General features: G+C 53.0%; 1 protein-coding gene across 5 annotated transcripts in view; it reads right to left on the bottom strand.

The window, feature by feature from the left end:
* DPP6 (dipeptidyl peptidase like 6) overlaps nucleotides 1-14492 on the bottom strand; it is a 950988-nt gene that overhangs the window by 55614 nt on the left and 880882 nt on the right. For all 5 annotated transcript variants that reach the window (XM_045496272.1, XM_045496270.1, XM_045496267.1 and 2 more), the window contains exons 13-16: nucleotides 13786-13893; nucleotides 10705-10796; nucleotides 9872-9919; nucleotides 8009-8127 (exon numbers count right to left, since the gene is read on the bottom strand). In XM_045496272.1, the coding sequence (XP_045352228.1) occupies nucleotides 8009-8127; nucleotides 9872-9919; nucleotides 10705-10796; nucleotides 13786-13893 (367 nt within the window). The remainder of the gene's footprint in view (nucleotides 1-8008; nucleotides 8128-9871; nucleotides 9920-10704; nucleotides 10797-13785; nucleotides 13894-14492) is intronic.

Here is a 14492-nt window from a genome sequence, read left to right as displayed (position 1 = left end):
TCTTATTTGGAGAGATGTCTCTTCATATCTGCTGCACATTTTGTAACTGGGTTGTTTTTGGGTGTTGACTTGTATCAGTTCTCCATATGCTTTGGATACTAATATCTGATCCATTTATCAGATATGCCATTTGCAAACATCTCCCATTCTGTAGGTTGTCTTTTTGTTTTATCGATTGTTTTTTAATTTTTTTTTTGTAATTACATCCTTCATCATTTATGCTACATACACATCCTAGGCTTTGGACTTTGGAATTAACTCTCAGTGTGATCTATTTCTATTTACTTTTCAAAAATTTTCCAATGTTCTGGTCTGCAGGTAATCCCTTCCTGGTGACTCAGTGGTGCCATTTATTTTTTAATTTTATGTTTCTTCTACTATTTTACATATGTACTCAGGAAACTGTCCTTAAGGAAAAGATGCTTTAGGAAATGTGATGGTGGTCAGGAGCAAAGTGGCTGGCTGGAGTCGGGTCAGTGGGCATAAAAGGAGAACGTGGGTCCCAGAGGCACCATCGTTGCACCGAATGGTATTATTTATTGTCAACGCACAGTTCAAGTAGAATGCTGTCAGGAAAGACTTCTCATTTTGCAGAAGGTACCTTGTCACCTGGTGCTGGAACAGCTCAGACATTTGCCCCATGATGGGGAAGGTGTCCAGTGGGAAAGTGGGAAGTGTCTTTCTGAGGGAGATGCTTGTTTTGTTGTCACTGAAGAGCAACGAGGCTCCTGCTCAGTGACTTGCTTGGGGTCTGGGAGCTTTTACTGATGAGTTTAGCATCTTCCAAAGTATTCATGTAAATTATACTGATGATACAACCTGCCCCGAGAATCCCTCTCTTTGTTCTTGGTACCCACAGCCTCAGAGGGAGTAGCTCAAAATGTCTGAGAGATTGAAGAGATGTTCTTCCTCACAAACACGCTGGCAACGCTCCAAGGAGTCTCAAACTTGGTTCCAAACATTCACTTGGACAAACTCAAAATTAAAATAGGGTCGCCCAGGTTAATGGCTTGGAAACTTGGTATAAGAGACGCCTAGAGGATTACGTGCTTTTCCCTTTCGAAATCTTGTTGCACGGCATCAGTATTGCCCCATGTTTGAAGCGAATAATATAGTTTCATCAGCGAGGATGCAGATTATTATTTTTCTAGCTCTGGCACTATCATTTACAGTTATCTGAAATAATTTCAGTAGAAGAGTGTATTTCATGCCTACATTGAATGGGCCGGGATGTAAGAGGGTGCACCTGCTTAGGTGTACACTGAAGGACTGTGTGTGAATGGGCATCACCCCGGGGCCACTTTGGAGGGGTCTGGAGCTTTCTTCTCCTTACTTCAAAAGATGTATGACTGGCCGAGTTGTCTTTCAGTCAGAAACCTTAGGCCACAAGCTTCCCTAGGGATACTTTCTGTAGTGATGTCAAGATTAATAGCTTTCCACTCTCTCCAGGAACAGATGTGTGGTAGGTGGGCACCACCTCCTCCCTCACTGCTGCATGTGGCAGACATGACCAATCAATTGTTCACCTCCTCCCTGTTGCATGTGGCAGACATGACCCATCAATCGCTCATGAGGCTCTTTCTTGCTGAGCCTGGACTTGGCCGAGGCATCCTTCTTATGCACAGCACTGCAGCCAGAGACTTCCAGTGCGGAGGAGTTGACCTTCAAGGCTGAAACCCATTTTTCATCCCTGCCACTCATGGCTTTGTTTTGACTAAAACTCATGGAGAACTAATATAGTGCCTCAGTGTACATTTCCCCCTTTGTTATATTCCTCAAGGTCAGGACATGGCCAGGGCAGCTGAGAGCACTGGGCATCTGATGGAGTAAAGGCGGAGAGGGGAAATGACACAGAAGGAGGAAATATCCAGTGCTGATGAAAATAAGAAAATTTGGTTCCTTCCTAACTTCCACCAAGAACCAGCTGTGGAGGGCCCTGTAGGCATCTGCCCTTCTGAAGTCACCAGGTACTTCACCTCCATGCCTCACACATGGGTGAGCTAAGGTTCTGTGACTCTGGCAACTACAGTCACTTCTGGAACTTTCTATCCTGCTAGTGTGAGCGCAGACCCAGGGCTTCTGGCACAGCCTGGTGAGGCATGAGGATGGCCACTCACATCTGGAAATACCGAGTAAGGGATCTGCTTCACTAATTTCACAGAAGGTAACCATCTGTCATGTTAGCCCCACCTTCTGGATGCTGAGTCAGTAGCTGGAGGATGGCTAAGACACTCTCCTTTGATCACTGAGGTAACGATGATGACGCTGGTGACTGTGGTCACAATATTAGTTATCATTTATTAGGCATTTGCTGTGCCTCGGACATCATGCCAAGCAGTTCACGTGCATTACCTCCATGAATCCAGACAAGAGCTTTGTGAGACAGCTACTGTTGTGGCCCCAGTTTTCAGGATGAGGAAGTCGAGGGTTTGGCAAGGCCAGCCAACGTGCCCACATCACGAAGCTAGTGAGTGGAGGGGCCCAGCTTCTAGCCAGGTCTGTCCAATTCCATCCTTCATTGCTCTCCATTTCTGTGATTTCTCTTTCTCCATGGCAGCGATGGTGATGATAGAGCCCCGAGCATTTAGTAGTAAGAAAAGCAGTAATCGGGATACAGTCACTCGCTTTATTTTAAGCTTACATATTTTGTTTCAATTTGACTTCAAGATGGAGAAGGCCGTCCTGATAAATCAAGTCGCTGACTCTATGGCCGAATGTCTTAACCACTGGCAAATGGCTCCGTAAATCACAACTTAACAGCAAAGGGGGGTGAAGTCCAGACCACAGCAGGATTCACAACAAAGGTTCTCCACTCAGAACAGGACGAAAAGCTCGAGTTCCACCATGTTTGGTTCCAAGAAAAAGAAGTTTATTTATTAACTTTTAAAAATAGAAAACTGTTTTTGATATAAAACAGCAAATGTCTGATTCATGCACAGGTCCCATTTTCCTGGTGAAGTTTCGGTGTTTCTTGGAAACAGGACTGACTGAGTCCTTCTGACAAACTTGGAGGAAGATGAATCATGTGCTTGGGATTCAGTTTGAAGAGAAAAATCCAATTCTCTAAAGAGAGGCTATGACTGTAAAACTCAAATTATGTAAACTGGGTGCTTTGATTCAGTCGCACAGTGGCTCTCCTGGATGAATTCAGCTGGGGAGGAGAAAAATCCTAACAACTTTTCTTTTTTTTTTTTTTTTTTTTAATTTTTTTTTTTCAACATTTTTTTAATTTTATTTTTGGGACAGAGAGAGACAGAGCATGAACGGGGGAGGGGCAGAGAGAGAGGGAGACACAGAATCGGAAACAGGCTCCAGGCTCTGAGTCATCAGCCCAGAGCCCGACGCGGGGCTCGAACTCACGGACCGCGAGATCGTGACCTGGCTGAAGTCGGACGCTTAACCGACTGCGCCACCCAGGCGCCCCCTCCTAACAACTTTTCAAAGCTCCATGTGACTCGAGTATTCATTTGACTTTCTGACATGGAGGAAGAATTTCTGGAGAAAACGTACACTTCTTCCGCCAACATGCCAGCGTTATCTTCCAAAAACATGGTTTGGAAACTATCACTTTCTGCAGAGGCCCCTCTCACTCTTTCTAGAATGTGGTAAAGCCATTGGGAACAGTCTCTGTCACAAAGTCTCACGTGGCTGCCCTTAAATTTGTGTCCCTGAGAAAACCAACAACAGTTCCTTTCCTCTCTTTCTTATAGAAGAAGGTGAATGGAATCACAGAAGGGAGGTCCTGTGGGTCAACTGTATCTCCCCATGAAAGATATGTTGCAGTTCCAACCCCATACCTGTGGATGTGACCTTATTTGGAAATAGGGTCTTTGTAAATGCAATCAAGTTAAGATGAAGTCGACTGGAGTAGGTGGGTCCTCACCTGTGGTTGGTGTCCTTACAAGGAGAGAGAAACTGGGGCCCAGAGACACAGGGCCACGTGCCAGTGGAGGCAGAGGTCGAGGTAAGACATCTACAAGGTGGGGAAGACCCAGGATCACTGGCAGCACCAGAAGCTGGAGGGAGGCATGGAGCAGGTTCCCTCTCAGAGCCTCTACGAGGAGTCAGCCCTGCAGACGACTTGCTTTCAGACTTCTGGTCTCCAGAACTGGGAGAGTATACATTTTTGCTGCGTTAAGCCCACCCAGCTTGTGGTCATTTGCTACAGCAGCCCCGGGGAACTAATACAGGAGGTAATTTTTCTTTAAACATGACACTGGGGTCACCCAAGACTCAAAGTTGGACGTCACAGCTCTGTGGGAGCTGCAGCCTGACTTCTGATCTGGGTGCTCCAGGACAGCTGAGGAACCAGTGACAGTTTCTGTGACACATGCTGGTCTGAAGGTGCCCACGCTGCCTGGGCTTGTTCATCCCAAGGGTTGATAAAAATTGACCCTTGCCTGGGGCGTCTGGGTGGCTCAGTCGGTTAAGCGTCCGACTTCAGTTCAGGTCATGATCTCACGGCTGGTGGGTTCAAACCCCGCGTCGGGCTCTGTGCCGACAGCTCAGAGCCCAGAGCCTGCTTCGGATTCTGTATCTCCCTCTCTTTCTCTGCCCCTTCCCCACTCACACTCTGTCTCTCCATCTCTTAAAAATAAATAAACATTAAAAAATTTTTTTTTAAAAATCAACCCTTGGCCTGAAAGAAGGTCTGGGGGATGTATCAATCAGGCGTCCATTGATCGATCAAAGACCAAGTGTGCAAGTGTGGAACAGTATGTTCAGTGTAGGGAACTCTAAGATCTCTTTGTGTTAGAGACAGATAGCAAGCAATCAGAAATGGAAACATAAGCGTCAAATATTATAAGGAATGTACTTTTCAAATTGTGAAGAGCCGAACAGAGTTTAGGTATTTCTATCACCACCCATCTTACAGGGTCATTGGGGAGACCAGCATGTGTAGAAACTGAAAGCTTGCTGGGTTTTCTGGAAAATCGCTGTAAGATGTCACATCGTAATGCAGTATTTTGAATGCATCTGGCTTCACTGCTAGACCCTAGAGATCGGAAAAGAAATCTAAACATCTGTGTACTTATTATGTAGGTGAGTTTCTACAAGGTTCCACTGCATCTGGTTTACAGGCACTTTTCATGCAAGCCTTCAGTGGCCATCTGAAACCCATGACTTTTTGCTAGAAATACCGGCACAGGGAGATGGGACCCAGCTAGGTAATGAGTGGATGTAACCACTGCAAACATTTCGGAGTCTTGCCTTTCCTGTGCTATTTTAATCGATGGTGTGCAAAGGTATGATAATAGTTTATGCATTTAAAAGTTTTACATACTTAATAAAAATTAAGAACTTAAGAATTATAAACAAATACAGAACTGAGAAGCCTTGAGACAGCGCAGAATAAATGTTAAGGAAGTGTCACAGGAGAGGGCACCAGATGATAAGACTAAGAGGAAATCTGTGACGATGAGGGTGGAGGTTATGGTCTCACCAGGAGAAGGACAACGCATGGAAGGGCCAGTCACAGACAAGCATTCACTGCAGACAAGTGATGGGCGACGATCAGCTGGGACAGAGGGACACTGTAAATTAAGGGACAGAACCATCGCAGATAAACTCAGCAAAACCCATCACAGCGGAAGGTCCGCAGGCAAAGCAGGAGGAGTTTAGATGGGGTATCTCAATTTTGTGGTCTTACAGCCGCTTGTGTGGTCCCCAGCCCTGTGGACTCTCCCAGCGTGACGGCCTGCGGCCGCTCTGATTAAGCCCTTGCTTTGGCCGCTGGGTGTCTGCCGTGCCCCGGTTGTAAACCCTTGGTCCAAACCTCCTCCTGCACGATGGGCCGAGCCCTTCTGAGTGTGGGAGCGTTCACAGATTCCCCTTCCCCCAATCACAGAGAATCCTCTACTGTCATTACGTTTTCTTCAGCCTAGAAGGGAAGGACTTGTTGTTGTTCTGGCTACATCTTAGGGGCCATGTTAATCTACCCGAAGTGTCGCAGGAGCCGGGAAGGAGAGCCTCTAGAGCTGGGGGGGGGGGGGACACATTGTTTTGGTCAGAGGTTCGTAGGAATCTCTGGAGTAGCTACGTAGCGTTGGGGTGTGAAAGCAACACAGGGGAGGGAGTTTAATCAATGCTGCTTGGGTCCACTTTAATCTCTGCCGAGAAACATGGGGGAAAATAAAATCACTGAGAATTAATTTTGGTTGTTAAATTGGACTTCTTAAATGCATGCCTCTGCTGGACCGATGGGGGCTCACAGGCTGTGGGGGGGGGACCCTCCACGCGATCTCAGCATGCCCAACGCTCCTCCTCACGCTGCATCCCCCTCCCCCCACCCCATGACACTGCACTCGACACTCTGAATCCCACCCTTGCCCACGTCTGAAATGCCACCTCATCTTCCCTTGATTCTTCTTCCCCCACAAAAATCCCAAGCAATCAAACTGGGTGTAATCATCCCCTTCTGAAGTCTCACCCCCATGACAGTCGTCACCACCGCTCACGGGGTTAACCGTCCCTCAGCGCAGGATGGGGATTCGCTTTCACTGCGGCTAAGTCTGTGGTCTCTCATCATTGCATCTGGATTCTGAAAGTTTGCTGCTATTGGTTTTGTACATTTATGTTTCTTTGTCTTTTAGAAAGTCCCTTTTTAAAAATGAGGGTTTGGTCAGGCTTTGGGGGAAAGGTCAATTTGGGCATTCAAGTTACTTTCACCAGAAAATAGGTTATCATACAAAAAATATATACAGAGAAATTTTGTAGAGAAGAGGGCCAGTTTAAGCTTACCTTACGATAAGGCAACATGCTCAATATTTAAATGGATTTTAAATGATGGATCCTTGTCTGGGATGTTCTTTAAATGCACTTTGATTTTTCTCTTCTGTATTTTATCATGATGTTTCTGTGTTTCCTTCTGGGGACAAGATTCCAGATGCGTGATTGTGTAGCTCTGGTCAGACTCTTGTCTCAGCTCCTAGTGGGTCGGTTTCCTGGCCACATAAACCCTACATTTTCCCAGGCTGTAATTTCCCAAAGATCCTGCCACAAGGCGGCAGGTGTCGCTGGCCCGGTAGCCGGGAGACCTTGATGCTGGTTCCCTGTGCATCACCCAACCTCCTGTCGACGGATGAAGCCAGTGGACTGGTTCTTAGGCTCTCTCTTCTTTCGGCCACTTGCCGTCTAAGAGGAGTTTGGTACCACCTTCCTTCGAGGGGACTGGGGGAGGGGGTGGCTACGGTTGTAATTCAGAGGTTCCCCATCGTCTTGGGAGAACGTCTGGGGCTGAGCCTGTGGTGGTCAAGGGGCCGAGTCTTCCTGGCTTTTCACGATTTTGGAAGATACTCACAAAAAGGGGATGAGGTCACGCACTGGTGTGCAGCTGGCGAAGGCCAGCAAAGACAGTGCTCTCACAGACATTCCACCTTCTGCACCCGCGAGTCGTGGGCCTGAATTGGTCCTGGTCCCAGTCAGTTCCACCTGCAGCAACGTGGTCTCAGGAGCTCTTGAGACACGCTTCGTAACAACCGTATTTATTTGTGGATTCAGACCTTGTCCTTCCAACATACGAGGACAAGACTCAAAGACACTGGTTTTTCCACCGTGGGACATGCCCACTGTTTTGTGTATGCTGACGGGTGTGATCAGGAACTTTCTGGGATAAGTTACCCCCATGTTAGGTCATAGGACGATAATTTCTTTTCTGCCTGAGACTTCAAGATCACCCCGACCCTTAAATATGCTTAAGAAGTTGAGCTTTGAGAAGTTTATTACCTTTATAAATGGCGAAGGTTCGTCAACGTGTGGGACACTTATCTACTTCCTAGGACTTTTTGTTTGGAGAATGTGGAGGAACTCTGGGATTAAGTGGCCTAGCGGGTAAACGCCCTGATGAGCCATATACCGCAGAGACGGTCCGGTAACCCTGCCCTCGTGAGCCCACCCGGGCGGGTCCCTGCCTGGTCTGGGACGGGCTCCCACTGCCACCACCCCCCTGCCGAGACACCCGCAGATCTCAGCGCTGACGTAGAGGCGGGTCCAGAGGGCCGCAGCCTACCTTCGCACTTGAGGAGGAAGAAGTCCGCGCTGTGGCTGAAGGATGCACTGAAGTAGGTGCAATTCTCCACCAGGTCACAGGACATGCACTGCCTGTTGAAGCTGCCCACCGTGCTGGCGCTGGAGGAACAAAGACGGCGGGGCGTGAACCCAGGCGGCGAGGAGACCGGCCCAGGGCGCAGGGTCCAAACCCCCAGCTCGGCCTTCGGGGCTGGTGGCTTCTCTCCTTTCAAGGGCGCTCGCGAGTCCCTGACGCTCCATGGTGGGCCTTTCTCCCGCCCGCCCCCCCGGGAAGGCCCGAATGCTCTGCTCTGTTCTCCCCTTCCCTGGCGGCCAGGCCCCCCTCGGAAGTGCTCTCTGGGTGCACACGTGACAGTGCACGCTTGGTCACCTGCGCCTGTGCGTGCCCCCGCTGGGAAGGGGAAGGCGCACAGTGCCTGGTGCCATTATCTAGTACTTTGGACCCACATCTCTGGTCTGAGAAGACGGCCCGCTCTTTGAGAACAGGAGCTCATCTTCCGAATCTCCGAATTTCCTAGGAGAACCTAGCACCGGTGCACGACGCGTCAGGAACCCCAGGGGCATGGGCTGAACCGGGCTCTGGCTGCTTCGGAGCCACACGGAGACGTGGAGCTTCTCACTTGTTGGGGGGGGGGAGGCGGAGCAGGAACCCCGGGACCACGCGGAACAAGCACAAGCTCACGTCAAGAAGGCCTGGAATGTGTTCCCCAAGATGAAGATACCGAGGAGGCTTTGCATATACCTGGAGGGGGTTCCTGCCTGAGCACTTTGCCGGGGAAGGTCCCCTCCCCCCACAGGCCCCGCAGGAGACCTGCCCACAAGGGTGACGGTAGCTCGCCCCCAGGAGAAGACGGCCTTCTAACGGTATTCATAAGGCGGAGGAAAAGGGAGGCGGTCCGCCTCGAACCCCTTCATTCTTGGGGTGACAGGACTGATCTAAGTAACGCTGGCAGGCACGCCCGGCTACACGGAGCAGCGGGCCTGTGACCACGTGGGTTTGCCAGAGTTCTCTCCCCTCCAGAGGGACTCCCCTGTGCTGGTCTTCTGTGCCCTCAGCCCACGCACCGGTGGGCGGGAGGGGACACGCTGGTCCTCCTGAGAGGGATTCTCCAGCATCCCCACGGCAGGGAGGGGAGCCAGGCGTCGGCTCCATCCAGCCTGAGTCACCCCCTCGGGCCCTCGGGTCCCCGCGGGGCGGCTGGTGTGCCTGCGGGCTGTGACCAGCACCCACCAACCTTCTAGTCTGGGAAACACGGAGGAGGTAAGAGGTTGTGCTATTTCCACGTCTGGTGATCCCAGTTCAGAACCCAAGGCTTTCCCCGGTGGGAACAGTGACTGGGGCAGGTGACAGGACCTGATGCCAGGGAGAACAGACCCTGGAAGAAGTCGCCTCTCCAGGGTTCAGACGGCACCCTTCCTCTGCCTCGTCTGGGGTTCCAGATCTGACCGCTGTCACAGCAAGACGGTGGCGACGCGGAGCCCATAGAGGGCCTCCTCCCCGCCCGACACGGGGCACGCCCGAGCCGACTTGCCTCCCATCAGCCCCCCCCCCCCGTGGGAATGAGCCCGCCATGTCACATTTGCATAAAGTTGAGAAGAAAGAGGCTGGGTTATCAACACGAGAAAGTACGTCGGGGGTGGGGAGCAAACACCCCTGCGTTGGACAAACGCAGAAAAATCAAGCGTCAAATTTGGTGGCCTCCGCATTTCTCGTTATTTGTCTCCGGACCTTACAGCTGCCTCTGTGGCAGTCCCCTGCGCCCCTCCCCCGGGGGTACCGCGTCCCCGCACGAGTCACCAGGCCTTCTGAAGGCGGAGCCCCGCGTGCGGCCGGCCCACGTACCTGTAGAGCTGTCGCCTCCGAGGCAGGTCCTCGGTGCTCAGGAAGTAGCTGCAAAGACCGGGGGGACAATAGGGATTAGTGGTCCCAGGGTGGGCTCGCGTCCCCTGCAGGGCTCTGTCTGCAGACGCTCCCTGGGACTCTGCCCGTGCGTGCTGACGGGACCTCCTGTCCCGCTCAGGCCCGGCCCCGGGCGCGGGCGGGGAGAGCCGCACACCCAGGGGCCTCACCGGGGCTCCGCCAAGGGCCGAGGACGGTGTACAAGTGGACTCAGGTGTGGGCATCCCTTTACAAGCCGTTGGCCTCCCGGAGGGCCGGGACCCGAGCACCCTTGACACCAGTCCAGACGTAAAGCCTGGGGCAGTGGTGTTCGTCTGCCACTGGAGCGCGGGCACCCGGGCCCTGGTCCCACCGCCAGGGAGGACGAGCGGCATCCCGGGCCTGGCCTCCACCGTCGGAGCTGAATCCTGGCTCCCTGTCACCGTCTGGCTAAGCCGCAGTCAACGACTCAACCGCTCTGTGTGTCGGCTTATTTACATTAGGAGCGGGGAAAGCAGTGACCCCCTTCCCTCCCCCGGACTGCTGAGCCGAAGGACAGAACGGTCACAACGCGCCCCGCACGGGGCCTGGAGCTCACAAGGAGTACAGACCCGTCCTGCCACCGCCTGTCCCCCTGTGTCACCCCGCAGGGCCGGCCGCTCAGCTTCCTCTGCTCAGTGTCTGGCAACTTTGGAGGTGGGGCCGCTGGGAGACAGAACCTAGTGAGTGTCGTCTGACCGGAAGTAAGGGCCGCGTTTCGCCAGGGTCTTGCCGGCCCCGCGGCCCGCCCCACTTACATCTTGTTCCGCTTCTCGTCGTAGGACAGGATCTTGGTGACGTCCCAGTCTCCAGATGTGATGGACTGAATGTTGTCGTTGCTGCTGTTGGGCTGGAACACAGACAGGACAGGGCAGAGCTGGTGAGCCTGAGTCCCTCCGTGGGGTCCCCCCCCAAGTCCTCTCCTCTGACCGGGGCTTGCATCCAGCCCGTCCACAAAGCCTCGGCTGACACCCCCAGGTCCTAGCCCTCCCCCTCCTCCAGAGTCCACGTCCGTGGTACTTGTCACCTGGTGCCATGACGGCCGGGGCCACCAACCATGACACACGGGTGTCACTAGAGGCAGCAATGGCCCCTCTGCACATGCTGCTGATGCTGTTTTGTAAAATTTGTGAATCTCATTAGCAGCGTCATTACTACAGGAAGACTGGGAGGGAGGAAAGAGGAATATGGGGGGGTATGAAACAGGACAAGGAAATAGACGGAGGGGAGGGAGGAGGGAGGGAGGGAGGGAGGGAGGAGGGAAGGAGGGAGGAAGAGACGAAAGAAGAAAAGAAGCAAGAGGGGAAGGAAGGGGAAGGAAGGCAGGAAGAGAGGGGGAGGAAGGGAGGGAGGGAAGGAAGAAAGGAGGGAAGGAAGAGGGGAAGGAAGGCAGGAAAAGAGGGGGGAAGACAGGAAGGAGAGAGGAAGGGAAGGAGGGAGGGAGGAAGGTAGAGAAGGAAGGAGAGAGGAAGGGAAGGAGGAGGGAAGGAGGGAGGAAGAGACGAAAGAAGAAGGAAGAGGGGAAGGAAGGGGAAGGAAGGCAGGAAGAGAGGGGGAGGAAGGGAGGGAGGGAAGGAAGGAAGGAGGGAAGGAAGAGGGGAAGGAAGGAAAAGAGGGGGGAAGACAGGAAGGAGAGAGGAAGGGAAGGAGGGAGGGAGGGAGGGAGGGAGGAGGGAAGGAGGGAGGAAGAGATGAAAGAAGAAAAGAAGGAAGAGGGGAAGGAAGAGGGAAGGAAGGCAGGAAAAGAGGGGGGAAGGCAGGAAGGAGAGAGGAAGGGAAGGAGGGAGGGAGGGAGGGAGGGAGGAGGGAAGGAGGGAGGAAGAGATGAAAGAAGAAAAGAAGGAAGAGGGGAAGGAAGAGGGGAAGGAAGGAAAAGAGGGGGGAAGACAGGAAGGAGAGAGGAAGGGAAGGAGGGAGGGAGGGAGGGAGGGAGGAGGGAAGGAGGGAGGAAGAGATGAAAGAAGAAAAGAAGGAAGAGGGGAAGGAAGAGGGAAGGAAGGCAGGAAAAGAGGGGGGAAGGCAGGAAGGAGAGAGGAAGGGAAGGAGGGAGGGAGGAAGGTAGAGAAGGAAGGAGAGAGGGAAGGAGGGAGGGAGGAGACGCGTCTGTCATTCTCTGCCATCATTTACAAGGACGGTTCGAATCCCTCTCTCTCCCCAAATGCCTCCCAGAGTGGAATAATTCTGACAATAAACCGTAATGGAGGGAGGTGCGGCCATCGCGACAGGAACGACGTGATCTGGAACGCGGTGTGGAGGTGCGGGGTGAGGCACCGGCCAGCTGTGCTGGAGGGCAGGTGCTCAGGGAGGCAGGTGGGAATCGGATGGTGACTAAGTCAGGCAGAGCCCACGGGGGTCTCAGGGGAAGGGAGAGCCTGTGGGGAGCAGGGAAGCAGGGGTGCGGGGATTGTGGATGACAGGGGTGGCCTGAGGGGCTCCTGGCCAGGGGGGTGCTCTCCTGGATGAAGGCGGGCCTGCTTCCTGCAGGGATGTTAACAGGGCACTCTGTGCATGAATTCAGGGACACGGCCACATGCAAACACATAAACGTTTTCGATCTTGGTTAATGTGATCCAAAATGTGGAAACAGGACTCTGGTGCCACAGTGACCAATGGAAAGTCGGCCAGAGAGCAGTCACCGTCAGTCATGCGGTCACTTGGGCTGGAGACTCACGCCCCTGCAGCCTTGCCTCGGGGAACCAGGCTCCCCACGGTCACTGCTGGGTCTCCGCTACTGTTCCCTGTGTCACACCTGCCCTTAGGTGGGGCGTCCTCAGCATGTTCTTTTGAAATTGTCTTTTGGCCCAAATCCTAAATAGGAGTCTTCTATTAGTAGCTACAGGATATTTTTGATAACTATTTAAAATCAAATTTTAATTCACCTATCCTGGGCCCCAAATAACTTAAGCTCTCTCAGAAATGGAATCCACGCTCGGAAGACGAGGGTCATGGTCACAGAAATGCCACGCCCTCTCTGCACCTTCTTCCTGAAGGCAGCCCTCCCCAAACACTCAGTGCCCTGAGCTTCCTGGGGCAACAGGTCTGCAACAAACAGCGTTCACCAAGATCTCTGCTTCCGGTTCTGAATCCGCGTACATTAAGCTCAGTGATGCCCTGGTCCTAAGCCACCAGACCCCAGAATCAGGTGAGTGGCAGCAGGCGGGAGCAGAGTAATGGCATAGTGCCTACACCGGGCTCAAAGACGGCATGTCCTAGGACACCGCACCGTGAGGCACTAGACCCGTGTCCCTGGGAGAGAGGGTCGGGGACAGCACAACAGACGGGGAGGGAGGGTCGAGGGCACAGGATCATCTACAAAGTAGTAGACCCGAGTCCCAGGGCTCATCCCCGACACCGGGTCCCACAGCCCCCTATGCTACTGTCAGAAGTGTTATTTAAAAAAAAAATTTTTTTAATGTTTATGTTTGAGAGAGAAAGACAGAGTATGTGTGGGGGAGGGGCAGAGAGAGAGGGAGACACAGAATCTGAAATGGGCTCCAGGCTCCGAGCTGTCAGCACAGAGCCGGATGCGAGGCTTGAACCCACGAATTGTGAGATCGTGACCTGAGCGGAAGTCGGACGTTTAACCGACTGACTCACCCAGGGGTCCCGAAGTGTCATCGCATTTTCGAGCCATAACAGAAAGGGCACACGTGCGACCCAGCGTCTCAAGCCCTGGGCTTTGCGAGCGCCCCATTCTGCCCCACCTTGGGGAAACCACCTCCCAGTTCAAGGACCCGGGCTCACTCTGGGGACCTTGCAGATGATCAGGGCACACAGAGTGGTCCCCACTAGAGGCTGTCACCAGCACAGCGGGAAGTTTTAGAAACGGTCGGGATTACCTGGGACGACGAGACGGTGATGTGATAGAATTTCCCTTGTCCCCCCTGTGGGATGGCTCTGACGAAGAAGAACTTCCGGCCGTCCTTGGAGAACACCGGCTCCTCGTTCTACGGACAAAAGCAGAGTGTGAAAAGGCTTCGTCGTGTGTGGAAAAGGTCTACCACAGACGATACATCCTGAGAGCCATCTCCTCTGCCGTTTGTGATGGGGGGTGCGGTGGAAAGAATCAACAGTGAGTGGGGCCTCTCCTCTCCTTGGGAAGCACGAGTCAAAGCTTCTGTTTCCCGAGGAACAATGAGGAATTCAGCAGAGACTTCAGGAAGGCGCCGAGCGCGGAGTGGGCTTGTCGCAGGCCCCGGGGAGGGGCAGGACCTCGGCACGGAGAGCGCCCGGGGCACCTGCCCCTCTCACCGCGGCTTCGTGAGAGCAGAGCCCAGGGCAGCACCTGTCCAGGCACCCCCGCCTCCACCTTGAAGAAGCGAACCCCGAACACTCACAAGTTTGTGCCTGAAAACGAATTCTACCACGTTCGGTCCCGTCTTTTGTTCTTTAATTTCTTTTTTTTTTTAATTTCTTTTTTTTCAACGTTTATTTATTTTTGGGACAGAGAGAGACAGAGCATGAACGGGGGAGGGGCAGAGAGAGAGAGGGAGACACAGAATCGGAAACAGGCTCCAGGCTCCGAGCCATCAGCCCAGAGCCTGAC

This window comes from Leopardus geoffroyi, chromosome A2, assembly GCF_018350155.1.
Source record: "Leopardus geoffroyi isolate Oge1 chromosome A2, O.geoffroyi_Oge1_pat1.0, whole genome shotgun sequence".
NCBI classification, from domain to species: domain Eukaryota; kingdom Metazoa; phylum Chordata; class Mammalia; order Carnivora; family Felidae; genus Leopardus; species Leopardus geoffroyi.
The sequence above is the reverse complement of the archived record's forward strand: the minus strand, read 5'-3'. Positions and strand labels throughout refer to the sequence as shown.